General features: G+C 40.0%; 1 protein-coding gene across 3 annotated transcripts in view; it reads right to left on the bottom strand.

Annotated features, from left to right (window-relative positions):
- Positions 1 to 9,920: 9,920 nt before the first annotated feature.
- The window catches only part of homer2 (homer scaffold protein 2), a 65,860-nt gene continuing 48,340 nt past the window's right edge, over positions 9,921 to 27,440 (bottom strand). For all 3 annotated transcript variants that reach the window (XM_088334269.1, XM_088334268.1, XM_088334267.1), the window contains exons 7-9: positions 26,721 to 26,831; positions 22,769 to 22,849; positions 9,921 to 10,645 (exon numbers count right to left, since the gene is read on the bottom strand). In XM_088334269.1, the coding sequence (XP_088190395.1) occupies positions 10,457 to 10,645; positions 22,769 to 22,849; positions 26,721 to 26,831 (381 nt within the window). In that variant the 3' untranslated portion in view covers positions 9,921 to 10,456. The remainder of the gene's footprint in view (positions 10,646 to 22,768; positions 22,850 to 26,720; positions 26,832 to 27,440) is intronic.

Here is a 27,440-nt window from a genome sequence, read left to right as displayed (position 1 = left end):
CCAACGGACAGTTTTTGCTGCAAATCGCGAAATAATCCTTAATATGAAAGCTCATTAGACAATGTATGTTCATTGTTGAGACACTTTAGAATGAAAAACCACGTAGAAAACTACTCAGAAGCTCTAGCAAAGCACCTAGAGAAATTTGATTGGGTGAGCGGTTGGAATAGGAGCTATACACAGGGCGTGCACACTCCTTCTCCTCGCCCAGTGCTTGTCTCTGCTGCAGGTAAATACGTTGGTATCCTTGTTTGAAGTATTTTGTGACATTTTTACTAAAGAACTTTACTCGCCCGTTGTTTTGTAACCATTATTCATGACAAAAGGACAGTCAAAATGAGCCTCAACACTCTAAACTGCGGAAGGGTGAAACATTTTAAGTGGTATATTTATATTCTTATGTGACACAGGCTCTGGTATTATTATTTCATAGATTTGATCATATCAAACATTACACAGTGAAATAAAATGTGAAGAATTAGCTTTTGTCCAGAGAGCGGTTTTGGTGGTCTAGTTGAATTTTGTCTTAAAATATATGGTGTGACTCTCAAAAACAAAAAAAAATGTTTTTTATTGCTCTTTGGGTCAAAAAGGTTTAACACTGGTGCTACAATGAGGATTTTAACAGACACCTGAGTGGTTAGCACATCTGCGGCAGAGTTCTGAGGTCTGGAACAGCTGGGATGGGCTCCAGTACCCCCTCACCCCTAACTCGTGCAGATAATGGATGGATGGATGGATATTACCCAGATTTCATGTGACCTGCGTGTCAGGTTAAGATGTGATTTTAATGTTTTGTTGCTGCTATACAAGATTGTGTGTCTTTTTTTTCTGATTTGATTACCCTCCCGTTGTGTTCCTGCTCTGAAGCTTCGTTTGAAAAAAATGCTGGTGTCTTTGATTCCAAGAACCAAAGAAAATCCGCAAGCTCGAGAGCATTCTCTATTTGGGTCCCAGTGCTTTGGAATGCTTTGTCCTCTGAGACACGAACTGCAACCTCAGTGTAAGTATTTAAATCTAAGCTTAAGACATACATCTACTCTAGAGCTTGTAGGGAAATTAGGGTGGTCAATACATTATTTTATGAAATAATCAATTGACCAATTAAATTAAGAGTTGAGTTTATTTTTAGTTCATCTGTCAATGTGTCTCGTTGAATGTTGAAACAGCTGCTAACTTCCAGGCTCTTCTTCAGCGGAGGCCCTGTTACTTCATCTTCAAGGTTGTTTTCCCTTTGGAGGCAGTATAGCAGGGGTCTGAAACTCAATTTACCTGTGGGCCAACAGAGCTAGGATCTTGGAGAATTTGTGCCGTATCAGGTTTTTCCACAAAAAAGTTCAAATAATATATTCTTCAATATTGTTTTTATTTCTTACAAAAATTTCCATCTAGAAATTAAAAAATGGCAAATCCCATTTACGCAACATGTGAGGCCAGCTCTGAAAAAGACAGCCAATATAGTGAACAGCGATTGCATACCGATTGTTTCAGCTTGGAAAAGTCTTTACCCGGTCGCTGGGGAAATTGTCGAAGTTGAATGCTTAGACCTCCAAACTCTGCATGGTGTAAGTTCCTCCCGCTGTACAACGTTTTCCTATTTTGCCTACGCCTCTTTTCGGGTAGGCAATTGTGGCTTTCGGTTTGTGTTTTTTGCTGCATGTCGCGGTTGGTATAATTTTCTCCGGTTAGCTCCTTATTCACGTCGGGTCTGCCAAGGATTTTTCTGTTTTGTTTGCTCCCGGTTTGTGCTTGTTGGCTGACTGCTGCTTGTTGTTTGGCTAGCTAGCCTGGCGATAGCGCCGGTTTTGCCGTGTTACTTGGCTTGTTTATTTCAGGCCGGATTTGCGTTCATCGCCATAGCCGTTACCGCTTTTTGTTTTTGGTTCTTGGTTAGCCTGGCTGCTAACTGCATGTTTTTATGTTGGCCAGTCTCGCGTTCATACTCTGAAGCTGGGGCCGCCTTTTGTGAATTGTGAGTTAGCCCCTCTGTTGGCTCCTTCTCATGAGTTATTTTCGCTGGTTAGCCCTTTTTTGCCTTCTTGTCCTTTGTTATCCACCTGCCACACGATGCCTACCCATTTTCCACAAAAGCTTACAAAATTCGCTTAAAAAACTCATAACCTCTTCGACTATTTAAAATGTAAAACAATTTGGTGACAGGTTTGCTAGGGTTCTGGTGTTCCTCCGATGATGTCACAGCTCAGGATGACAGACATGCTGTCTACAAAATGCATTTTCTCAGATAATTGGAACATACCAATGGAATATATAGATTTTCTGCAAAAAACATGTACTATTTTCTCATGTTTTGCATGCATAAGAATTTGGGAATACCTTTAAAATCGTTGCCAAACTTCTTTGTTGTGGGTCCCCCAGTCATTCTTGTGTTATTGAAACGCAGTGAGTGGGATTAAGTTGCCAAGGCAACCTGTCCTCAGATTCTGCACTGCAGATATTTCCACACTGGGATTTTTCCATCGTGTGAGCAGACGTTTTTAGGCTGTTTTTTTTTTTTTTTTAAATACACACCCTTTTCTGCTTCTGACATGAGAAAAATGCTGGTAAATCCCCGTTCAGTTGTTGCCGTTTTATTTATAGTCCATAGTGCATCAGGATTACGCCAAAGAGCAGACGAGCTTTTTTAAGAGATGTGCTAGTCTATCACTTCATATTGATGACATCATATTGATGGTTTAATGCAAACCTTATTATTTGGAGGGGATTTTGATTAGGGGTACAGAATTAGAAACATTTATCTTTGTATAGCTTTTATTTTACTAAATTGAAATCACATGCTATCTTGGTGAGGGTAATTTTAGCTTTTAAAATCGAATGATTAACCGTTTACTAAGTAGAGATATTACATTTCTTCAGACCAATTCTCTAATCTTTACAGTGACGAGCAGTTGAGGTAGTGCCTCCTGTCTTCATGGAAATGTACAGTTACAAATATGTTAAATGCTTATATTTATTCACTGTTTAAAGTTTTTTTTCTCATTTAAATTCACAATATTCAGATTTTATGTTTCATTATAGCTGATTTTTCACATTATACTATGAATACAGTTAAAATGATTAGTATGGAACAGGGGCAGCATGGCGGCGCAATAGCTAGCGCGTGTGCAACACAGTTCTGAGGTCATGGGTTCAAAGCTACCAGCCTTCCTGTGTGGAGTTTGCATGTTCTCCCCGTGCTTGCGTGGATTTCCTCCGGGCACTCCGGTTTTGTCCCACATTCCAAAAACATGCATCATCAGGTTAATTGACCAGTCCAAAATTGTCCCTAGGTGTGAATGAGCGAGCAAATTGTCTGTCCCTGTGTGCCCTGCGACTGGCTGGCAACCAGATCAGGGTGTCCCCTGCCCATTGCCCGAAGATAGCTGGGATGGGCTCCAGCACCCCCGCGAATCACTGAGGATAAGTGGTGCAGAAAATGGATGGATGGATGGTATGGAACAGATTGCTGAGCGTCTGCAGATGCACGCAATTCTCTTGCCTCATGGCAGAGGGCAATAGTGAGCCCAAGGATTTTGATTTGGCACAGCCCCAACAATAGAATTTAGGGTAGTAATAGTCTGTAATAATAGTTTGCAATAGTCTTTGATCTGTGCAGCCCTTTGATACTCTTTGTGAGTAAGGGCTATACAAATAAACATGACTTGACTATTAGCAAGCTTACAGCAGGTCAATCCATCCAGCAGTTCTTTTCTCATTGCATGGACTTTTGTCGATTTTATGTTTTTATTCAAAGAATTTAGTAACATATTACAAATGCTGAGCAGCTGCAGAGTGAGGCAAGCAATCTTTGCGCTATCGTGAGGCAAGCAATTCCCTAGCCTCACGATAGCGCAAAGATTCTGATGTCACATACCTTAGCCCATAACCAAAGAGTAAGTGATAGTATAAGCAAGCTAACAGCAGTTCAAGTCATCCAGTAATTATTTTCATATTGCATGGACTTTTTTGACAACTATTGATGCTTTTATACAAAAGCAGGAGTACATTGACTTTAAGGTTAAACAATGTTTTTTCCTATGCCACAGTTTATGCAGTTCCATGAAAAGGTATTTGGCCACTTCCTGAGTTTTTTGCACATCACTCACCAAGGTTTCAGATGATCAAACCAATTTTAAGAAAATACAAAATGCAGTTTTGAAATGTTGATTGCATTTATTAGGCCGCAAAACAAATCTAGGCCTATCTGGCCCTATGTGAAACCACCGCTGTCACAAAAGAAAGCAGTTATCTCAAATTTGCCAAGAGGATCTTGGTTATCCTCAAAACGTTGGGAGAAACATTCTGTGGACTGATGAATCCTAAATGTAACTTCTTGAAAGGTGTGCAGCACTCTACATCTGGTGAAAAAAATGGCACAGCATTTGACAAAAACAACAGGATGCCAACAGTAAAGCATGGTGTTGGCAGTGAGATGGTCTCCAGCTGCCTCAGGACCAGGACAATTTACTTTGGTTGACAGAATATTGAGTTCTGGTGTTTTCCAGAAGATCCTTGAGGAGAATTTCATGCCATCCGTTCGTGCCACCACATTCAAGCACTATTGAATCATGCTGCAATACAATGATCAGAAACAAATCAGCAAGTCCACCCCTGAATGGTTCAGAAAACACTCAAAATGAAGGTTCTGGGGTGGCCAAGTCGAAGTCCTGATTTAAATCCAATTAAAATGCTGTGGTGAGTTTAAACTGGCAGTTCATGCTAGAAACCCTCCAACCAGCCCCTAGTTATTGTATTGCAGAGGAAAATGTTGAATGAATTTAAGCCTAGAACTCAAACATACTGCATAGTTTATTCATTTACAGTTCATGGTTCAAAAATTCCTTAACTGTCTGAGTCGTAGGGGCACCAGTGAAGACGCAACTCTGGACAACTTTCTCTGCTGCTGATGGTTCCTTACCTGCCTTTGGGTCATGGCAAAGATAGCACCAGTCTGTTACCTAATGTCAGCCCAGTTATTTTTTTGTCTTCCTCTATGCCTGACCCCTTGGATAGTGCCCTGGAGAATAATCTTGGCCGGTCCTGATGATCTTATGACGTGACTATACCACTGGAGTTTTCTCATGCTCACAATTGAAAATCCAATGTGCCCTCTGATGGTGTTGTGCACAGTTTAGTTTGTCACATGGGCTATCTAGTTTTGATGCTTAGGAGTTTCCTGTATCATCTCCATGGCCTGGATTGTACTTTCCAGCTCTACAGTGAGATTCCATTTCTCAAAATTGTAGAGAAAGATGGGAGTAACCAGCATTTCCATGAGTCTGAATTTGTTTTCACTGCTGTGTTCTTGTCCCTCCAGACAGGTTTAGGTCTGGCAAATGTGAATGTGGTTTGAGCTATCCTGGCCATGATTTCTGGTTCTGACCTTTTTCCTCATATGACAGCTCCAAGATATTTAGTTTTGGTGACAGGTTCAAGCTCCAGGTGGTTGATGGTGATACCTTGGGGTTGTTGGTCATTACTTTTGTTTTTAATGCCGAGTTTCATTCCATACTGTGTTGATGCTTTGTCCAGGCAACTGACCAGATCTTTGAGTTGTTCTTCCAGTTCGGCAAGATCATCAGCAAAATGGAGGTTAGGGACATTGTGTCCCCCAATACAGAGTGTACCTTCATGTTGGTCCAGGAAGATGTTGAATAGTTAGAGTTAGAGAATTCACCCATGCTTCACACTGACTGGTTTGAAACCTCGCTCCAATGGTACCATTCATCAGTACTGCACTGTTGATATAGGCATACAACTCTTTAATAGTCTTAACTACAAGGCGGCTTGCCATACTTTCGAATGCTTTCCTGAAATCCATTTATGCGATAGGTTTCTTGGTGTTGTTAAAACTTCTCTCATAGGATGCGAAGATTGAAAATTTGTTCTGTGGAGGCTCCCTGGTCCTCCCTAAAACCTGTTTTCCGGCTATGATTTTTCAGTCTGTTCAGTAGGACATTTAGCATAACTTTACTTGCATGGCTGATGAGACTGATGGTTCTGAAGTTGGAGGTTTTCTTTGATAGCATAGTTACTAGCGATTTTGTCCATGCAGATGGGCACTGACCCGTTTGCAAATATTTGTGTTAACTCACCACCTTTATGTGTCAGTTCTGGCGGGAGGTTGTCTATTCCTGGAGACTTTGTTCTTCAGCAAGCTAATTGCTGCCTCTATATCTTCTCGGAGGATAAGGAAGTTGTTACATTCCCCTGGGCCAGAATTCTGAAGGACCACAGGGTCTCCCTCTGGAGAGTGGTTTTAGAGTTTGGAAAAGTATTCTACAGATTTATTATTTTTCTTCAAGTTAGGCTATTGCCTGCTTTACCCTGAATGCGGCTGACTTCTGCCGTTTTGTTTGTGTGAGATCTTTTACAATCTGGAAGGCTCTCTTTGAATTTTTCTTGTTGAGGCACTCTAACTCCAAGCATTGGTCTTCGATCCATTTCTCCTTTGCTTTTTCAAGTTGCAATTATTAGTTTAGCACATTATAACTTTTTGTCACATGTGCAAGCATACACGCATCCTTAATCTTTTTTTTTAATCAATCAGTTATATTCCACAATAAAGAGGAGCCACATGTTTACAGGAGTCGTTTGGTTCAGGAAAGTGGGTGAAATTTTTCTTTTCTGGGTACTATAAAGGAGAATTGTAATTTGTCTTCGGAAATGCAAGTACATATTACTGTTTTACAGATATTTAAAAATAGAAGATTGTACAGAGCAGCATTGAAAGAAGACAGGTTTGGTATATTTCATATATTGCCTATTGACTTTGCTTATACTAGAAACCCATACAAAGGAGAGGCACCCAAATAAATAAAGACAGATAAGTGCAAAAAGTCCCTTAGTAGTGCTGTTCATATTTTACGCCCGTGTAGCGGCACCGCGTTCACCCATCCCTAAAATAACCATCGATGCATGCAAAGAAAGTTGAGTAGAGGGAAGCACATCAACTGCCTTGGATAAACAGACCTAAAACTTGTATTGCATACACTCGAGCGTCTGGCAATTAATCGCGATGGCAAAATTGCCATCGATCCGTTTCGGGTGGGGAAGAAAGATCCGGGGTTGCCACTTGTTGGAATGCTGGACGATGAAAAGACTTGCTAGAGTAGGGGTGTCAAACTCATTTTAGCTCAGGGTCCAGATGGTAAAATAAAGCCACTCTCACCGGGGCTGGACTAGTAAACTAATGGTATAATGAGTGTGATTTAGCTGTAGGGCTGGGGATCTTTTGGAGGCTCACAATTATGATTTGGATTCAGGGGTGTAAGATTTAAATAAAAAACAATTATTGAGTGTTTTTTCTCCTTTTTTTCTTTTCTAAGATTTAATCTCTTGTAGGGCTTATCAACTGTGCATTTATATATAAAAAAAGATTGAAAACAAACCAATAGAATATATTTCCACTACAGTACATTTTACTCAGGTAAACTCATGCAAACTAAAAATAACACACAAACTAATTCAAGTGCGAACGACTTAATTCAGTGGCCCCCAAACTCCGACCCATGGGCCGGCTCCGGCTCGCCCCCACAGTTGGTCCGGCCCCCGTGAAAGATACCAGAGAGCATTCTGATGCACTCACACTCTGGATACATGTTTTTGGTTGTAACAGGATTCGATCCTGCATTGCAGCAGTGAGTGCGACAAAATCTTACCACTGAACTACCATTGATATAGATAACGTATGAAAAGGCATTTGATTTGATGTGGTTTTGATCACACCATCTTTATAGTCATGGGACCAGTGACGAATGTTAAGACTTTGTTTTGAATTTTACATTGCAATGACAATAAAGGTGTCACAATGCTTAGAACACAATTTATTGTCAATGCAGCATGTGAAATGCACAACAAAATTAACATTCATCCCTGCTACCATGACTAAAAATAGTGTGATCATGAGACAAAATCTACTGCCTTTCCCCAAATCCTCTATACTAGAGGTGGTCCAGTGCTCTGATACCTAAGCTGATTACAACTGTACACAAAACAACAGTAAGTTCCATGGACTTTTTTTCTGTAAGAACCCGGCGTGTTTTTTGGTTATTACATATTTCATAAATAGTTTATTTTCTGACTTTTGATCTATTAATTCATCCAGAATATTAGAGTGTGGCTTTCTGGAAAACAATACATTTATACTGCATCCTGCAATCAAGTCAAGTCATGTTTATTTGTGACGCCCTTAATCACAAGTAGTCTCAAAGGGCTGCACAGACCACATATTACTGCAAACCACGGACTATTATTACACCATCCCTTGATCCAAAACCTACATGAGGGCAAGGGAAAACTCAAAAACCTCAGGACGAGTCACACTTTTTGTTACAAACTGACTTCTGCCCCTCATCCAAGTAAAGTTATGCGGCCCTCACAGGTAAACGTTTGGGCACCTGTGATTTTGACGATTGATTTAAAAAAAAAAAAGAAAAAAAAAAAGCATTTTTTTTCTTATGAAAATGTTTACCTTAATTTGGGAACTCCACTGTTAGATTTCATATTAGAAAAAGAAACTGTAGGCTCTCTAAACTTTGGCAAAGACACCTAGGTGGTATTTTTTTTTTTAATTTTGTATTTTTTAAACCAGATGCTAACCGATAGTTTCCAATCACTGGGCATGAAAAGCGTAGTTTAGAAGCAAATGTAGCTGTTAAAGAGACATCCATTCACCACACGTGAAGGCATTAAAGAGCGCATCCGTGACTTCTAAATTGAGCAAAATACCTTTCGGTATTTCGTCAAATGTTTTTAGGCTGATGAATGGTAGTGAGTAGGAAGTGGTACTTTGCTTTGACGACATGAACTGAACTTGTTCAGCAGGGGTGGAGGGATCAAGCCAAATATTGATATACTGAGTGAAAATTTGTATCAATACTATTGTTTTAAGCTCGATATCGTCTTCACATTTTAAATATCACTAATAAGTGAGTCCTAAGTTTATACATACATTATAGCTTTTAGATTCGATTCAATTGTGGTTACAATTAATTTGCACTATTGATTTCATTTTTTGTACGAAAGGAAGCACATTTTCCAGAGTAAGACGCACTTTCAAAAATACACTTTATGAAATATGGTTTTCATACACTAGGCACATGAGATTAAAACAGAAGATCAAAATTAATTTAACAGAAATATTAAGGAATCTTGTGTCTGGCTTGATAAAGGTGCAATGCAAAATTGAGTATGGAAATCACGATAATTTTGTTGTCTTGTTGACACTGTTATACTGTAAATCATTTGTATTTTTGATATGATGCTGCTTTTTTTGGTTGGACTCTTTTGACATTTGCTCTGAAACAGTATTCTATTTTCTACAATCATAAAAGCCTGGGCATTCTACTTGTTGGGCTGTGGTTTGTTGAACAATTGCCCAAGAGCCACTAGGGGAGTGTCAAAGAGCTGCTTGTTGAGGGTACCATGACACCAAACCTAGCTGAAAACACTCCCAGGGGCCTAAAGTAAAACTGTAAATTGTCACGAAAATTGGTTCAGCTATTTTGGAGCCTATAAGCCACAGACACACGCACATGGGAATTTATAAATAGGTTCAGATTTAGATAATGTTGAATAAAGTTTGCTTTGTAACTATTTAATAAAAATTTAAACTCAAACAGGGAGTGGTTACAATAACTAAATGATCATAAGATTTTTGGGCAAAAAGTATCAGTATCGGATTGGTATCAATGCTGCGATGCATTTACTTGGATCGCATCGTTCAGTATCGCCCACCGCCAATATCCGAAACTTGTTTGACGCGATGCGGCTAATTTTCTCCTCTCTCAGCATCTTCTCACGGGCCGGACTAAAATCGTCGGCAGGCCCCTTCCGGCCTGCGGACTGTAAATTTGACACCCCTGCGCCAGCGGGAACTTGAGGTACAGTTCACACGGCATCCTACAGCACAGCAAAAAGTGTAAAGCAGTATGAGCATTTATTCAATATAATTTCAAATTAAATTCCATGACATCCAGTGCTTCACTAGAAATACTAATAGTACGCAACTGAGTGCAGGTGTACCTCACTAGTGATGCCCTACACGTGTACACAGACATTAGATGAGGGTGTCCTAGATGTCCCACAAGTGCACACAATAAGGGAAGGCTTTGAAAGAAATGCTTTCCTCACATCGCTTTGACCCGTTTTCCCAGGATGCATTTCATGACCCCAAAGCCCACCTGGAGGCACTTAGTGTCACGGCCATTCGTCGTGCGGGTGCGTGTCGTGCATTTGACTCACCTGAGATTGCGCCTTTGATTCCAAGCAAAGTGGGCGGGGCTTTGGAAAAACACCGATTACTTTTTGTATGCCACGCAGCAGCGTTCCCCTTGTGTTGTTACTAGTAGCCCTTGTGAAGAACCCACCACCAGCGCCCCCCCTCCCCCTTCACACCCACAAGCTCCAAAGTACGACTTTTGATCGGCTTGCGCACATAAAAAGGTCCCCGGCCGGCTCAATTGTCCACGCCGAGCCGGGACAGTCCCCGCCGGACCTCGTGCAGCTCGTCCAACTTGACGTCCAGCACGTCCATCAATTTCTTCAGCTCGCCTTTGATGTTGCCCTGCTTCTGACGACTGTCGTCCACGTCCACGTTTAGGACGTCGATCCTTCCCTCCAGCTCCCGGTTCTTCGTCTCTGCGGTCTGTTCCGGGAGAAACAAAATGGTGTCATGTACGAATACGGAGACTCCTTGCTACTTTGCGCTTCGATTAGCTGCTGCATGGATTCTGAATTGAATTCTCTTTATTACCATTGAGAAACGTATAGTGCATTGTGTTCTGCAGCACACGCAAAAGGTAAGATCAGGCCTAAAAAAATCCAGCCGACCCCAACCAATGAACTTGATATGAGGCACAGAGCTCAGAGAAAACCTGAATTTTCACATTTTATTTGTTAGGAGATGGGCTTCTCTCTTACTGACTTTAAAAAAAATTCAATTATCTACCAGTCATTGTTCTTTGTGTTTTTTTCCCTATGTGTCGCATGGTGATTTAGTCTTCCTCCCGCGCAGCAGCGCTGAGCCATAGTCAGGCTCGGCAACGCGGGCAGCGCTGCGCAAGAGGGGGCTGTATCCATCGCACTAATCTTTCACTGCACAACACAAAGAAAAAGAAACAAAACACAATGACTGATGGATAATTAAAAATAAATAATTGACTGGCCCGAACGCAATGATTAACATTTTAGGCCCAAGCTGACTCAAATTACGGGCCAGGCCCAATGGTAAGATCTTAGGTCTAGCTCACAGCTAGTGCGGGTGGGCATGACCGTGTGTGCACAACTGTAATAGGCTTGATGTATGCCGTCAGTCAAAAAGCCGGGGTGGGCGGGCGCAAGCACACAAGTCAATGTGTCCACCGCCCAAAACAAACTTCGAAGCACGGCTACAGCTACAGCTAGAATTTCAGTGGCTTGTTACATTGAAAATAAATTAATCGATTGAATTCTATTCTGTGCAAAGTCAGAAGACCACAAAGAAATGGTGAATACCAATGGGTGTTCTCTGCATTACTATTGTGTCCAGGCAGGGTCAGGAGAGAAGGCAATAACGGCGCCGCAGTGCCTGCGGCTAGGCTATTTAACAACTCTCACAAGCTACTCCTCCTGAGCCTGTATCTCACCAACACAAATTGAACAGATGACAAGGTGCTACAAATCGTGGAGAACAGCTACGTTCGGGACAGTTATGTTATAATCATCAGACCTACCTCAATCCAAGGATACTCGATGCTAGCGTTTAGCTAGCCAGCCACTCTTTGAATCGTTTGTTGTTGTTGTTTTCATACCGTTTAAATAGTTTTTTACACTGAAAGGAGAAACCCTCCAATTTCATCGTACTTTTGTATAATTACAGTAAAGACCAATCATTCAAATTAATTATGTGTTCTGTGTTTTTATTTGTAGATTTTAGGTAGTTACTTTGTTACAGTTGTATACTCTCACTCAATGAGGACATCAATTTGAGGAACGTTTGGACACTTTGAAGCTTATATGAAGGGGCTCGCTACTTGTGGATTTTCACTTTTGGCAGGGGGGTTCTGGTTCTCAATAACCGCAGTAACAGAGGGATTACTGTACAGTGACTCTTCTACATACGAGCTACTTTTGTTAGGAAAAATTTTATATACAAAATATGTTTCGAGCAAAAATCTTGCTACGAGAATTTGCAATCGCTACCACTAGAGAGCCAAGAGCTCAAAACCTCTTACCGCCAGCATCAGCTTGTCTGTTAGCACATGCTTTTTCCGCCATACAGACATGATCCTGCGTGCTAGTGTTTGTGCTTGTTTATTTAATCTCAATGCTTACGCCACCACCACCACGCATAAACCACTAGCGACCACCGACTACCTCCATGGTAAGTGCTGATAATAAACTAGCATTTTATTTCGGAACTTACACCTCATGTATTTTAGTGTTAAATTACTACAGTGGTATCTCTACTTACAAATGTAATTCGTTCTGGGAGTAGCTTTGTAACCTGAAACATTTGTAAGTAGAGTCGCCTTTTGAATGTAAATGCACTAATCCGTTTTAAGCTCTTCAATGCATTTTTTTTTTTAAATATATGAAAAAGAGCATCAAAACATGAAACAAATACATCCTAAAATTAGATTAGCGCACAATAAGCATAAAAAGAGAGGCACATTTTGTTAAAAACAAAGAATAAAGGAAATAGTAAAATAGTAATTTACCTTTTTAACTTTAACTGGGGACATGAAGAGCATGCAGGGATTCACGCATAGCACTAGTTTGCCAGGTAGAACTCTTAGACCGGCGAATTGCAATGCGTACTGTACTGTATTTTTTACTTTGTATCCTCAAATCCCTTTCTAACTAGAGGCAGTATTTTCCCGTTCAGGTACTTTGTAACCCGAAACTTTTGTATAGAGACATTTGTAAATAAAGGGACCACTGTATTTTAATGTGTTTTAGTAATGAGCTTCATAGGGTTAACTCGGATGATTTGGGGAAGCTGGGAACAGGTTAAATGGTTTCAGTTAATTCTTATGGGGAAATTTGTTCCAGATACAAGAAATTAGATCGCATGAAAGCTCAATCCGGGAACAAAGTAATCCCATATGTAGAGGAGACATTTTATAGAAAAGTAGATTACATATAGCACGGCGGCGCAGTGGTTAGCGCATGTGCGGCACAGTTCATGTCTTGGGAACCTCCTGCGTGGGTTCAAATCCAGCTCCAGACTTCCTGTGCGGAGTTTGCATGTTCTCCCCGTGCTTGCGTGGGTTACCTCCGGGCACTCCGGTTTCCTCCCACATTCCAAAAACATGCACGTTAGGTTAATTGGCCGGTCCAAATTGTCCCTAGGTGTGAATAAACGAGTGAGTTGTCTGTCCCCGTGTGCCCTGCGATTGGCTGGCAACCAGTTCAGGGTGTCCCCCGCCCACTGCCCGATGATTGCTGGGATGGGCTCCAGCACCCCCGCGACCCTACTGAGGACAAGCGGTGTAGCTAATGAGATGAGATTACATATATTCTTTATCATCTGCAACAAAAACCTTCTTGTCACCACACCAGATGGATGACTTGAAGGGGACAGAGTCCATTATTTGGCGTCTCCTACTGATTAAGAAATACTTCATTAAAAAAAATGAAATAGATTTGAATAATAAGCAAAAATACACGCGCTATCATGAACGTGCATTTTTTTTAAAATACTTGTAGGTCAGGAAATTTGTATTTCACATTAGTGGTCTGCAACCGCGGGTTCGCACACTGGTAACGAGCCATGGGTTGTTTGGTCCAAGGCCAAACAGACAGGAAAACAAAACACAAAATGTATTTGTGTAAATGCAAGTAAATCTTTTTCTTTTTACTCTTTTCTAAAAAGAGTCTTGCAGTGTTGGAATTTGCATTTTTCAGCCAATAACAGAATCAGAATGTGGCTGCACATTACACAGTGGTTTTACGGTAGAATACTACCGTAACCTCTCATGCTGACGCAGCAGGAATGAATCCTAGATCTCGGTGGTGAGAGCAGCCGGTCCTAGCCACAAACTTCAAGGGTTGTTATTGTCAGAGCAAAATGCATTAGGTTTATTAGGTTTCATGGACAAATTCAAGCACTTTTTAAGGACTTTCAAAGCCAGTTTTGTATAATTTCTCCAGTATAATTAAAGCTAATCGGAATCATGTATTTTGCAGATCCATAAATATATCTGCAATTACACATACAATTTTTATTCTTGAGAGAAAAAAAAACTAAAAAAATCATTTAAGTGGACGGATGTTTTTGATCGTGTAAAATTATGATTGCTATACAAAGTATTTGTGAATTCAGTTGATCTCTTACACAACGAAGACATCACTACAACTTTCGATCGCGTTTAGCAGTTGCCTGTTTATGAGTTTGCAGCAAGGGGTTAAGATGAAGGGGCGGGTCCAGACTGCCAGGCAGCACTTTAATGCCAAAGATACAAATGAAGGGAGCAGTTTAAAATAGGAGTGCTAAAAAGGTACTGTGCCTGTAAGCTACAGCTGAAACTTTATCTGCACTCTAGTGTCACATTTACAGGAGAGGGCTGAGGGTCAACACATGCAAATTCCAACACGGCAACACTCTTTAGAAAAAAGGAAATAGAAAAGGATACGTCTGTGATAGAGCAAAGTAAAACCTAAATGATTCGCTGCCCGTTTTTTGTAGTAAATCATTACTTGCAATGCAAAGGTTGGCCAATTCGGGGCACTGTGAGTCCTCACATTTTGATATTGTACTCTCTTGACATATATCAGGTGTGGGTGAAATAGGGCCAGTGGGCCACTTACGGCACATTAGGCTTTTAAATCCGGTCTGCCAAACAAAAATGGTAGAAATATCATGGTTTCATTAATATACATATATAAGCATTACGGATGAAATTTAGGTTTTGGTGACACTTTTGTTCCCAGTGTCCGTTGCCGTGTACAGCAAACCCTCGGTGTATCACGGTTTACTTTTGGCGGTTTCGATTCTTTGCGGATTTTGAGTTAAACTGATTCGTCTTCATTGTCAGTAATATCAACGCATTGTGCATTCTGCACCAGACAGCACACAGTAAATGCTATCATGGGGCAAGTCAGGGGGGGGGGGGGGGGGGCCTTTATGTGTCTGCGACTGTGATAGGCTGTTGTACACGCTCTGTCAAACAGTAGGGTGGGTGCACAAGTCCATGTGGCCGAAACAAACTAAAGCACAGCGACAGCTAGTTTTATTAGCGGGTTGTTACATTGAAAACAATTTAACCAATTAATCCGACAGGAAAAAAACATTTTACATGAGTATTTTGCTTTTGTTTTGTTTGTTTGTTCAATAAACCTGCAGCCGCCGTCACCGTTGCACAAATATATTATTAAGCAATATGTCCTGCAATAAACAATCATGTAAATATTTGCTGATTCCATCAATTATTTGTCAATTGATTAAAAGTATAAAATAAATATGTTTTAATCTAGTCAAGTCAAGTCATTTTTATTTGTATAGCCCTAAATCACGAAGAGTCTCAAAGGGCTTCACAGATTATTACACTATATTACACAGACTATTTTTCAGCCGACGAGAAGAGTAGGTTATTCATATGCTATGGAGTAGAAGTGAGTTTTAAGTTTAGATTTAAACATTTCCACTGAGGTTGCAGATCGGATCTCAGGGGGAAGAGCATTCCACAGCACCGGTGCCCGGATGGAGAACGCTCTCGAACCAGCAGAACACTTCTTTGCTCTTGGGATCACCCGAAGACCGGCACTCTCAGATCGTAGGCTTTCTTCCATCTTCGTAACATTGCTAAAATCCGTTCAATACTGTCTCAGTCTGATGCGGAAATTATAATTCATGCGTTTGTCACCTCCCGTCTCGATTACTGTAATGCACTACTCTCTGGTCTCCCGAAGTCCAGAATCAAGTCACTTCAGCTGGTACAAAATGCCGCAGCGAGGCTTTTAACTAGGACAAAAAAGTACGATCACATAACACCGATTTTGGCTAACCTGCATTGGCTCCCAGTTAGCCATAGATGTGATTTCAAGGTTCTCTTAGTATTGTACAAAATCATACATGGACTTGCTCCCTCTTATCTTTCAGATCTGATTTGCCCCTACGTCCCGGTCCGAAGCCTACGATCTGAGAGTGCGAATACATTTTTCTATTTTACTTGAATAAAAATATATTAAAATAGGAAAATATACTTAAAATGTATAAAAGTGTTAATACAGCTTTCTCATGGCCAAATTGAAGCACTTGTTAAAGACTTTCAAAGCCAAATGTTCAACTCCTCCAGTATCCCGTGTGAATCATGTATTTTGCAGATTTACAAACAAGTCTGCGATTTACATCGGACTTTTAGATTGTGAGTAAATCGCAAATCTATTGAAGGATCAGAACAATACGCATGTAAATATTTTTGAGACAAATCTCTTCCCAAATAAGAATTGTGTAAAAATGTCAGTGATATGTAGTTTACATTTTTAGTTGCAGGAAGTTCTTCTAATTACAAGTGACTACTGGGAAACGCTTCCTTCATTTTTTTGCATGGTCCATGATACATTTCCATAATCGATACATAATCTTGCAATAACACACTTTTCTTAGTGCCCTGTTTAGGTGTAGCGTACATCTGTCCTCTTGAGGGCAATGACACTTCATAAGACAGTGCCATAAAAACTAATGCCAGCTGCGATTAATCATGAGGAAAGAAGAAATGCAATGGTTAATCAACGCCACCAGCAGTGTCGGCGTCATTTTTAAGCAGACTTGTCAAGCATTTTCAAGCATTTCAAACAAAACCCAAGCACTTTTCAATACTTACAAATACAAATCATTAGAAATCACGCTTTAAAAGATTTACAGCAATAAACAATCATCTAAACAATTGGGCAAAGAAAAAGGAATTCATGATTTAAATCAGACTCTGAGGAAAGTGGGAAGAGCGCAAAGAAATGGTTATCACCAAGGGGTTGTTATCGGGTCCGGAAAGAGACTGAGGCGGCATCGGTAGAGATATTAAAGGCTGGAGCCCCATCCAACTTTTGTGAAAATATTTACCTTTCCTATCATACTAGAAAAAAATATATATTAAAATGGGAATAATGATACTTAAAATGTATAAACATGTTAATACAATTTGAGAGGAGACAGCGTCACCTAGGCAACACACTGCAGCCACTAGGAATACATGCCAAAGCTACATTCAGTGCTATATGAGCATTACAGGCAAAAGAAAACTTGTCATTTTAGGAGGCATCCAATTGGAGAAAGCTCAAACTCTTTGTTGATGTTCATCCAATGGCCCGCTTTGAGAAACAAAGCCGGCGGCCGATGAACTCCAGGCATGTCATTCAAGTTTTATCCCGCTCCGATTCGGGGCATGCAGGTGATGTCACACCAGGCACTCTTACACTTCAGGTTTTACAAAGCCTGACAAACAAGTGCACCTTTGTTATAAAGAGTGACGGGCAGGGTTGGGCGTGGCATTCAGGGAAAGGATTATGCCTGAGATTAGAAATCCACACACATGAAGCCAACCCTCAAAAGTCGCAGCTAATAGGAGCACAGCCGCGCCTCTTTGTTTTTTTAAGAGTACAGTGGTTCATCTTCATGCCAGCACTCCTAAACAAAAGAATTTTAATATCTACCATTTTTTTTAGCAAAAATCTCTATTGATTTACATTGGAAAATCTAGTTCACAAGCAGTCCTAAAGGCTTCTAAAGAGACAGCTCGCCGCTTGTGACTGCTCATCGTCAAAATCAGCTTGTCCAGTTAGAGCATGCAAACTACTACAAGCAAAAAAAAAAGTGTTGTAAACATTTTTTTGTACATTCCTTTTAAAAAACAGTAACTTATTTCAAGTGCACAGTAATTTCTGGCTGTATCGGGGTTTACTTATTAACTACTTTCCAGATTTTTAATCGTGCACTGTGTTCCGCTGATTGGTTAAACAGTCGTCTCACCACTTTTCTACCAGTGCGTCAATGAGGTTGCGGTCTGAGTTGTAGACATACGTAAAGCAGATTGACAAACCTACATGATGTATGCTCAATCTCTGACACCATTAACTTTCTCCAAAAGCCATCATGTCAACAAAACGCACTGGACCGATAAAAGCACCAAAAAGGCAGAGGAAGATACTTTCTATCGACAACAAATTCAGACTTCTCGACCCGCTAAACTTGCTCTGGAGCCATATAGGGCTCTTTGGCGCTCCCTAGTGGCTTCCTGGTGCTTTTTCAAAAATGTTTGAGGATGGAAAAACACATGTTATTGGACACGTGCAAACAGGACGCATTCTTTAGGTTTTCTAATGAATATGAATAAATACAGTATTTGTTTCCTCTATGAAAGGCTTATATGAGGATTGTAATTTTTGCAGCTCCAGACACTTAGTTTTTTATTTTTTGGGTCCAATATGGCTATTTCAACATTTCGGGATGCCGACCAGAAAGTAAATGCAGTTTTTCCATAATGTCCGTATGATGGCAACAAAGTATCATGCGAAGTAAAGTAGATTGTGTCTTTTATACAGATGTGCATTAAAGAAACAAAATTTTTACGGTTATAGCTTGACAGTTCAGTTTGTAAATAAACAAAACCTTTATAAAATACAGTACTTTTATTTGTTAAACAAATATTCGAGCTTATAAATTGGGTTTGTTCAATGGTTTCAATCTATACTAGAGTAATAAATAAATAAAATAAATGTTTCTATTTTGCAGGTTTTGACTATCGCAGGACCATTTTGGAACGCAAACCTCGGGAAAAACGAGGGATTACTGTACAGTCAGTGTTTACATATCATCACTAGTCTCTCGATATAAATGTCAACCTTTGCAATTTTCTTCCTTTGGAAATGATTGCAATTCCTCCTTATTAGGCATAAATAAGTCTTACAGATAAAACATGGCACCCATTTAGTCACAGACAGATTATGTAGAAGACCGCAACAATATTAGCAATCTACGATCACTTTGTCATCTGCCATCAGTGACAGACGATCCGGGTGTGAGCCGAAATTATTTGATGCTGGGAAAATTTGTCCGTTACATGAGCAATTTGAGCTACGAGGACAATCCGAGAACAAATTAAGCCAGTATGAAGAGGTACCACTGTATTGAGCCTTTGCGGCCGAGGATCGTCCTTTATAAATAGAAAGAGCTGGTCATGTGTGCGTGCATGTGTGAGACTTATGACAGGAATGTGGCATCACCGGCCTTCAGGCTAAAGGAATTGAAAGCACAACCTTGGTGTGTGGGCAGGCCACCAAAGCACAACAGATCGTGCCTCTTTATACAAACACACACGCAACAGTGTTGGTTCGAACGCCATTATAAAGAATGCGCTTATGTAATTGCATTATTTCTTTCAGTAACGGGGTAGTCGGGCCTGGGAACCTTCTTGACCCAAAGACCCATCCATCCATTATCTGCACCTCTTATCCTCAGTAGGGTCGCGGGGGTGCTGGAGCCCATCCCAGCTATCTTCGGTCAGTGGGCAGGGGACACCCTGAACTGGTTGCCAGCCAGTCGCAGGGCACACAGGGACAGACAATTCGCTCGCTCATTCACACCTAGGGAATATTCAGACCGGCCAATTAACCTGACATGCATGTTTTTGTAATGTGGGAGGTAACCGGAGTGCCCGGAGGAAACCCACGCAAGCACGGGGAGAACATGCATACTCCACACAGGAGGTTCGATCTCGACCTCAGAACTGTGCCATACACGCGCTAACCGCTGTGCTGCCCGACCCAAAGACCCACTAAAGCAAAAATATTTTGAAGACAAAATGGAGAAAAAAAAAGCCAAACCCGCTCGTCGGACAAAAGCCATTTCTTCAGCACACTTTTTTCACTGTGTTATGTTTGATGACTTGAGAAAATCTATGAAAAAAATAATGTTGCCAGAGCCTGTGTCCCATACGAATATAAATATACCACTTAAAATTTGTCTCCCTCCCGCAGTGACTTAAAAGTGTTAAGGCTTATTTTGACTGTCCTTTTTTTGTTCAAAATAATGGTTTCAAAACAAGGGGCAAGCAAAGTTTAGTAACAATGTCACAAAATACTGCAAACGTGGATACTGACGTACAGTATATACCTTCAGTGCAGATGACGCTGGCCAAGGGGGAGTGTGCGCGCCTTGTGTATAGCTTTACCTATTCCTATCACTCACCCAATCCATTTGCCATAGCTGCTTTGCTGGAGCTTCAAGGTGTTTAAAGTTTGTTCCGTGGCTTTTGTGTAGAATTTGTCCAGACCTACAAATACCTGGGTGTGCAGCTGGACAACAAACTGGACTGGACTGCCAACACAGAAGCTCTATGTAGGAAAGGGCAAAGCCGACTTTACTTCCTCAGAAGGCTGGCCTCCTTCAACATCTGCAAAAAGCTCCTGAAAATATTCTATGAGACAGTAGTGGCAAGCGCCCTCTTCTATGCGGCAGCGTGTTGGGGAGGCAGCGTCAAGAAGAAGGATGCCTCTCGTCTCAATAAACTGGCTAGGAAAGCGAGCTCTGTTGTGGGTAAAGAGCTGGACAGCCTAACAACAGTAGCTGAGAGACAGGCACTGAAAAAGCTGAGGTCAATCATGGACAATCCATCGCATCCGCTTCACAGCATTATCTCCGGACAGAAGAGCAGTTTCAGTGACAGACTGCTGTCACTGTCTTGTACTACGGACAGACTGAAGAGATCTTTTCTTCCTCATGCCATGAGGCTCTTTAACTCCACCCGGCAGAGTAAAGGCCCACATTAAACCACACCACCTACATTGGATATTACCGAATCTTACTGCATTATGTGTTCTGTGTAGCACTTTTTAGTTACTCTATATAACATACTAAAGTGGGCATTTGCACGTCACACTGGGTATTTGTATATTGTATTCTTTTGGCTTTATTATTGTATTGTTCTCAGCTCAGGGATGCTGCTGGAAATGTGAATTTCCCTTAGGGGATGAATAAAGTATCTATCTATCTATCTATCTTTTCATCATAATGTCTCAAAAATGAACAGATTGTTTAATGAGCTTCCATAAAAAGGATTATTTCGCAATTTACAGACAAAACAGGGTCTGTTGATGTAAACAGTAGATAAAATTGTGTATATATATATATATATATATATATATATATATATATATATACACATATATACATACACTGGACTGAACCATTAAACAATCAGTATTCTTTTGGCTTCCCACGTGCTGCAATTGGCTCCATACGTAATAAAACATTAAGTAATTGCACAAGCTCTATTTGATCTCAGCCATATATGGTTCACGAACCATAAGTTCCCGACCCCTACTCTAGTGAGTAATATTTGACCCCTAGTTGGTTGGCACTGTTGTGAGCGACTTCCACTTATGTAAAAGAAAAACGAATACCTTTAGGATTTTTTTTAATAATAAACTGACATTGGCATGCTTAGTATTCAAATCAATGTTATTTTTTATTGAATGAAAGTATTTTGTACCAATAGGAGGCACAACTTTATGGAAGAAGTAGTGAGTAACTATAACTAATTACTTTTTTTAAGGTAACTTGCCAAATACTGCGTGTTACAAAGAAACAAGTTCCTCTCAGTACCGCGGATTACTGCAACACAATATTGTAACTCAACGGCCGTTGCAATAGGGTGCGTTACAAATGGAAGCTTATTAGTGACAACATCCTCTTATCACCGTTGCTTCTTGACACATAAAGTAACAATACTTCAGTCATCATCAGCAAGTTTGTATATACCTTCGAAGTACATCTGATAACAGTCACAGAGGTGCTGTCTCGTGCACAAAATATTAGGACACTGAATTTTTTATCATGGAGATACTCTCCCACACCAATACACAGTAATCCCTTTCTGTATCACGGTCTACTGTAATTTTTCATTAAGAATATATATATATATATATATATATATATATATATATATACACATACATACACACACTAAAATAAAGACAATTCATTCAACTGCAATTCTCTGTTCTGAATTGTAGATATATAGTGGTTATTTTGCAACAGCCATATATATTACATGTTACAGATATCTAATAAACAAATGTTTCTAGTTCGCGGGACTTTTTTTGGGATTCAATAATCGCGAAAAACAAGGGATCACTGTACTCGCATCTTAGCCAAGCCCTTCAATAAAACACAATACTGAAATTAAGGGTCAGTTTATACAAGCATATTTGGTTGTGTGTCTCCAGTAGCAAATGGCAGTCAGCGTACCTAGAGGGGCGTAGCTTACACAGGAAAAAACAAACCAACTTAAACAATCGGGCAACATGGGCAGAGAATTTCAAGTAAAAGTGTGCTGAATTTTGATCTTATTTGTAAAATTATTTTTGCAATACACCACGCTTGAAGAAAAAAACTAACATCTTAGGAACACGAAGAAACAGAGAAGTAAATCTGAGTGAAAAATTGAACCAAAATGCGTATGGAGTGTCTCGGCAAAGTGTCTCAGCAGCCAGCTCTCAAAGTTGCCCAAGCCAGCAAAAGAAATATGAAGGTTTTACTGCTTCCACAGGTTGGTGTACTCATATTCTTCCATTTTCTTTTTTCTTAATTATGTGGCTATTTAAAAGCAGTTTTATGGTGTCTGCTTCAATGCAAGTATACTGTATACGGTAATTTGGGGTGTTGGTAATCTCGCAGCTAACGTAATAAGTTTTTAAATGGAACAACAAGTAACAGTAGCCATTTAATTTTTTCAGCAATGCGCCCAACATTGCACACAAACACGCATACCAGCACATGAAAGGTCCTTACCTGCAGTTTGGAAGTGATGGTCTCGCACTCAGCCATGAGTTGAGGGATTATCTCGGCTTGCCTTCTCAAATTTTCCAGCTCCTTTTTGGGAAAATACAAACATATTGAGTGGATAATCAATTGAAAATTCAGGATTGTGTTTTTCAAAATGATGTACCACTTAGCAAAGCTGACTTTTATACAAATACAAAACTAATATACAGACCTAGTTGTGTTTCTTTTTTAATAAAAATCCTGTTTATATAATATTTCATGTATTTTATATATGATATATTTTCATATTATCATAATATTGTTTATTTTTTTAATGAACAAAGCTTTTGTTAGCACTAGGAGAGATTTAAGATGTCATTAACATAAAATGTCAATTAAATTTTCTTTGCAACTTTGGTGTAGCATTTACAAAGGAAGTTCAAATTTACAAAAGCAGTTCAAAACAGGATAAAATCAAATCATTTATAAATATATTTTATAAAGTATGTAATATATATATATCTCATCTCATTAGCCGTACCGCTTATCCTCATTAGGGTCGCGGGGGGGCTGGAGCCCATCCCAGCCATCTCCGGGCAGTGGGCAGGGGACACCCTGAACATATATATATTTATTATGTATATTATAAATATTATACATAATATATAATATATATTATATACAGTGGCCTGCGAAACTATTTTACAACAGTATGTCGGACCTGCCTGGTGTGTTCCTCGTTCTATGTGATGCTCTCTGCACTTTAAACAGACCTCTGAGACTATCACAGTGCAGATGCATTTATACAGAGACTTGATTATTATTATAGTCAGTCATTTAGATCAACACTGAATCATACAGAGATCCTAACTGAACTTCTGGACAGCGTTTGCTGTACTGAAAGTAAAGAACTGAATAATTTTGCACAACCACTTTTTCGTTTTTTATTTGTTAAAAACGTTTAAAATATCCAATAAAGTGTGTTCCACTTCATGATTGTGTCCCACTTATTGTTGATGCTTCACAAGAAATGACAGTTTTATATCTTTAAGTTTGAAGTCTGAAATGTGGCAAAATGTCAAAGTTCAAGGGAGCCAAATAGTTTCGCAAGCAACTATAAAAACAACTAAATATTACCTAACTAAAGGCTGGCAAGGTGAATGGTTTAAATTAAGTAACATTTTACAGCACTCAAGTTCTAGGTTACGAAAAGATACTGTTTAACAGAGTGGTTCCCAAAAAAAACCAAGGGCAGTATTTTAATACGTTTTTTTTACCATGAATTTCTGTAGGCATAACAAAGGCTGTGGCAACTAAACGTAAATAAAATATAAGTATCAGTTCTATGTGTGCTTCGTAAGCTTTCAAGAGGTTTCCTTCCACCTCCCTGTTTTAGGAGAAACGCTCTATTATAACGATAATCTGACATTCGTCATCGCCTGAAGCAGTTTGCCTCTCCTACATTGCAACCGGCTGGTTTGTGCTCACCACGCAGGGAAAACACGAGTGCGTGTGTTTTTGAGGGGAAATTAGTCACTGGGCAGATGAGCCTCTGTAGGCCATCTGCTAGTTCAGCATGATTTCATATGCAGACCGATGGGTCCGTGTTGGGGCATAACACCTAGAAACCATGGGCGTAATCAGCCCGATTTAGAGGGTGCTCAAGCAAACCCAAATTCGACCCAAGCCCACCCCTGAATTACAGCATTTTAAATTCTATTCCTTAATAATCTAAAAAAAATACAACAAAAATGGGAACAACGCAGCATCGGAAATACTTCACTGCCTTGGATTGATTCAGTTCATTTGATTCCTAGAACCACTCCTCTTTGGCTCGGCTAGTTACTTGCGGCATAGCGGCGGAGTCTGTCGAGGCTTCGGTGTATGACGGTGAGAGTATTTTATACCGAGGTTATGTTGAACACGTATTTTACCACCCAATATAATGACTTTGTCATCAACAGATTAGTCCTCATTTTAGCTGCATTGAATCATAGTAATATTGTTTCTGCTAACCACAAAGTGTAATGCGATTTTCACAAATGTGAAGTAACACTCCTTAATAGTGTTGAATGATCTTAAATCACTTTAAAGCCCCAGTGTGTAATTGTATCTGACCATTAGATGGCACTGTATTGTAAAAAAAAAAAAAAAAAACAGTTCCACAGAGCATAGCAGCAAGATCCGAGAAACTTTTTGTGAAAGTTTTTTGTACGACTAGGAGGCACCAAGTATGACACACTGTTCCTGTAATTTGAATAGAAAAAACAGACAGACACTGGGTGCTCAGCATTCCCCAAAGCTGTGGACCTAAAATTGCCCCTGCTAGAAACAATGCAACCTCTTATTTGACAATTATTGTTTTTATCAGTGGTGGGGTGTCAGGGTCTAAAAGGCCTTCTTTGCTGGCCTAGAAATATGAAATGAATGAAATGAAATGAAATGAAATGATTTGCATTTATATAGCGCTTTTCAAGTCAATGACTTCCCAAAGCGCTTTACAATGCACTCCACATTTCCCAATAGCGGCCTTGCAGCCATGTAAGGCGCTAACCTGCTTATTTGGGGTATTAGGGGTTCAGTGTCTTATCCAAGGACACTTCGACATGTAACACGGACGAGCCGGGATTCGAACTGGGATCCCTTGATCCCAAGACGAGCGCTCTACCGCCTGAGCTACTGCCGCACCTTCACATGATCTGAATCATGTGAAGGTAAATATATTTTGTCCATCAATACTTGTTAAGTAGTAATTCCATCATGTCTGTCATATTTCAATCATTGCGACTCCCTGGTTGCACTGTTTGCAGATGTGTGCTTTAACATTTCCGCATTTCACCAATCTCATTTCAGCCATTAGTTGTTGCTAGTCTAAGGAAGCTACACAGAGGGCTTCATAAAAAATACTGAAGGAAGTGTACCGTAAAAGAAGGCTGTTGGTTTAGCCAATCAAACTCTAAGTTGGCCTCTGAGCGCCTGCTAGCAGGCTTTGGGTAACGTCACCGGGTCCACAAACTATGATTGGCTGTGGGGCTGTAATCCAAAGCCATCGCACCATCAGCCATTAAACTTGAAAATGTGTAAAACTTCCTCCCTCAAAGCTGGAGAAAGAATTGTGCACGCAAGACTCTCCATTTGCTAGAAGCTAAATTGAAGCACACTGCCAGCAAAGGTCAAAATAGAATGTTCTTGCAGAAATTAGCCCGCAAGCAAACTACGGCCCGCGGGCCACATGCACCCTATGAGGCCTTTTCATCTTTCCGCCAAGCGATATGGTCAGAATATGACAAAATATGTAATTGCAAAGGAAGAACTAACCATAGAAAATATTTTTTTCTTGCCAACTTCGTCCCTTTGTGTGTCTATATCAAAAATACGACTGCCGAACAAAAACACTACAAAACTAAATATCAAATTTGGTGCTTAAAACAGGGACCTTTTATTCTGAAGAAAAATACAATAGAAATACTAGAAAATACTATCAGAGTAATACTATAATACACAAATAGTACTGCAGGAATATTACAACAGAAATACTACAAAAAAAGCACTACAGTAATATTACAAAAATACTGACCGACAGTTTGTAAAGGCATGGAACAGTGGAGGTTGACAGGTATGATAAAACATCGTGATTTGTTTTAACCACTATTACTATTATTTTAAATTAATCTATTATCAAAACAAAGGCATTGAAATAAATCTCATCGGTTTTAGCCCTTTTTTAAATTATCAAAATTCCACCTCATTAAATAAAAACGAGGAATTGGAATAAAATTGTATCCAATTAATTAAAAACAAAACATTCAAGATGAAAGATAAAGATTCTTAAGTTTGGAAAGTCCAATCTAGGGTAAACAAAAGCAAATTCCAAAAACGGCGTTCAACACCCCCGAACAAACTGACAGTATACTGTAATCATCTCCCAGGGGAGCCAGGCACTCAGTTTTGGTCACGACAATCACGATCCGGGCCTTACCTGCTCTTTGTCGTGCAGCTCAGCCTCCAGCTCCTGCACACGCAAACTTAGTTGCGCGTTTCTTTGCTTTTCCTGACTGGCCTCGTTACAAAGAAGCTCCAACTCAGCAATCTAAACACACACCAGCAAAGGGACCCATCAGGAGACGCAAAAAAAACGTTTAACACCCTGGATAGTTGAAGATAGCCGGAATGTGTACAGTTGTAACTTGCAGTGTTTAGGAGCAATTTGCAAAATAGTTTTCGTATGTGTGTAGTGATCGGACGGTATAGGATTCCAACATGTCGTTTCATAAACATTGCTAGTTTAATGGCTAGTGCTATAAATCAACAGAGGATTCAACAGGGTGTTGCAAAAGTCTTGGGCACATTTTAACATTGAATATCTCGGAGACTATAAAGTATATGAAAATACTTCTGGTAAACTCAGGAAGCTTGCACATTAATTTCAAATTTTACATAGAATGTCAAAGATGTTCAATGTGACTACCATTGGTGACACGAACCACAGCAAGCCGATAACCAAATTCTTGCCAATGGCGTCCCAGCATTACATAACCTCAACATGCTGGAAAACTGGTTAAGGGATGAATTCAGTGACCTCATTTTCCAACAGGATGGAGCGCCAAGGTTAGATGGAGTAGTTTCTGAACATAACACTGCCAGCCAGATGGATTTGACGGTCCGGGCAGAATGATCACGACCCAGATCTCACACCATG

This window comes from Urocampus carinirostris, chromosome 4, assembly GCF_059441175.1.
Source record: "Urocampus carinirostris isolate Australia breed hairy pipefish chromosome 4, RoL_Ucar_1.0, whole genome shotgun sequence".
Lineage (NCBI taxonomy): Eukaryota > Metazoa > Chordata > Actinopteri > Syngnathiformes > Syngnathidae > Urocampus > Urocampus carinirostris.
Note: the sequence above shows the minus strand (reverse complement) of the source record. Positions and strands in the feature narration are given on the sequence as shown.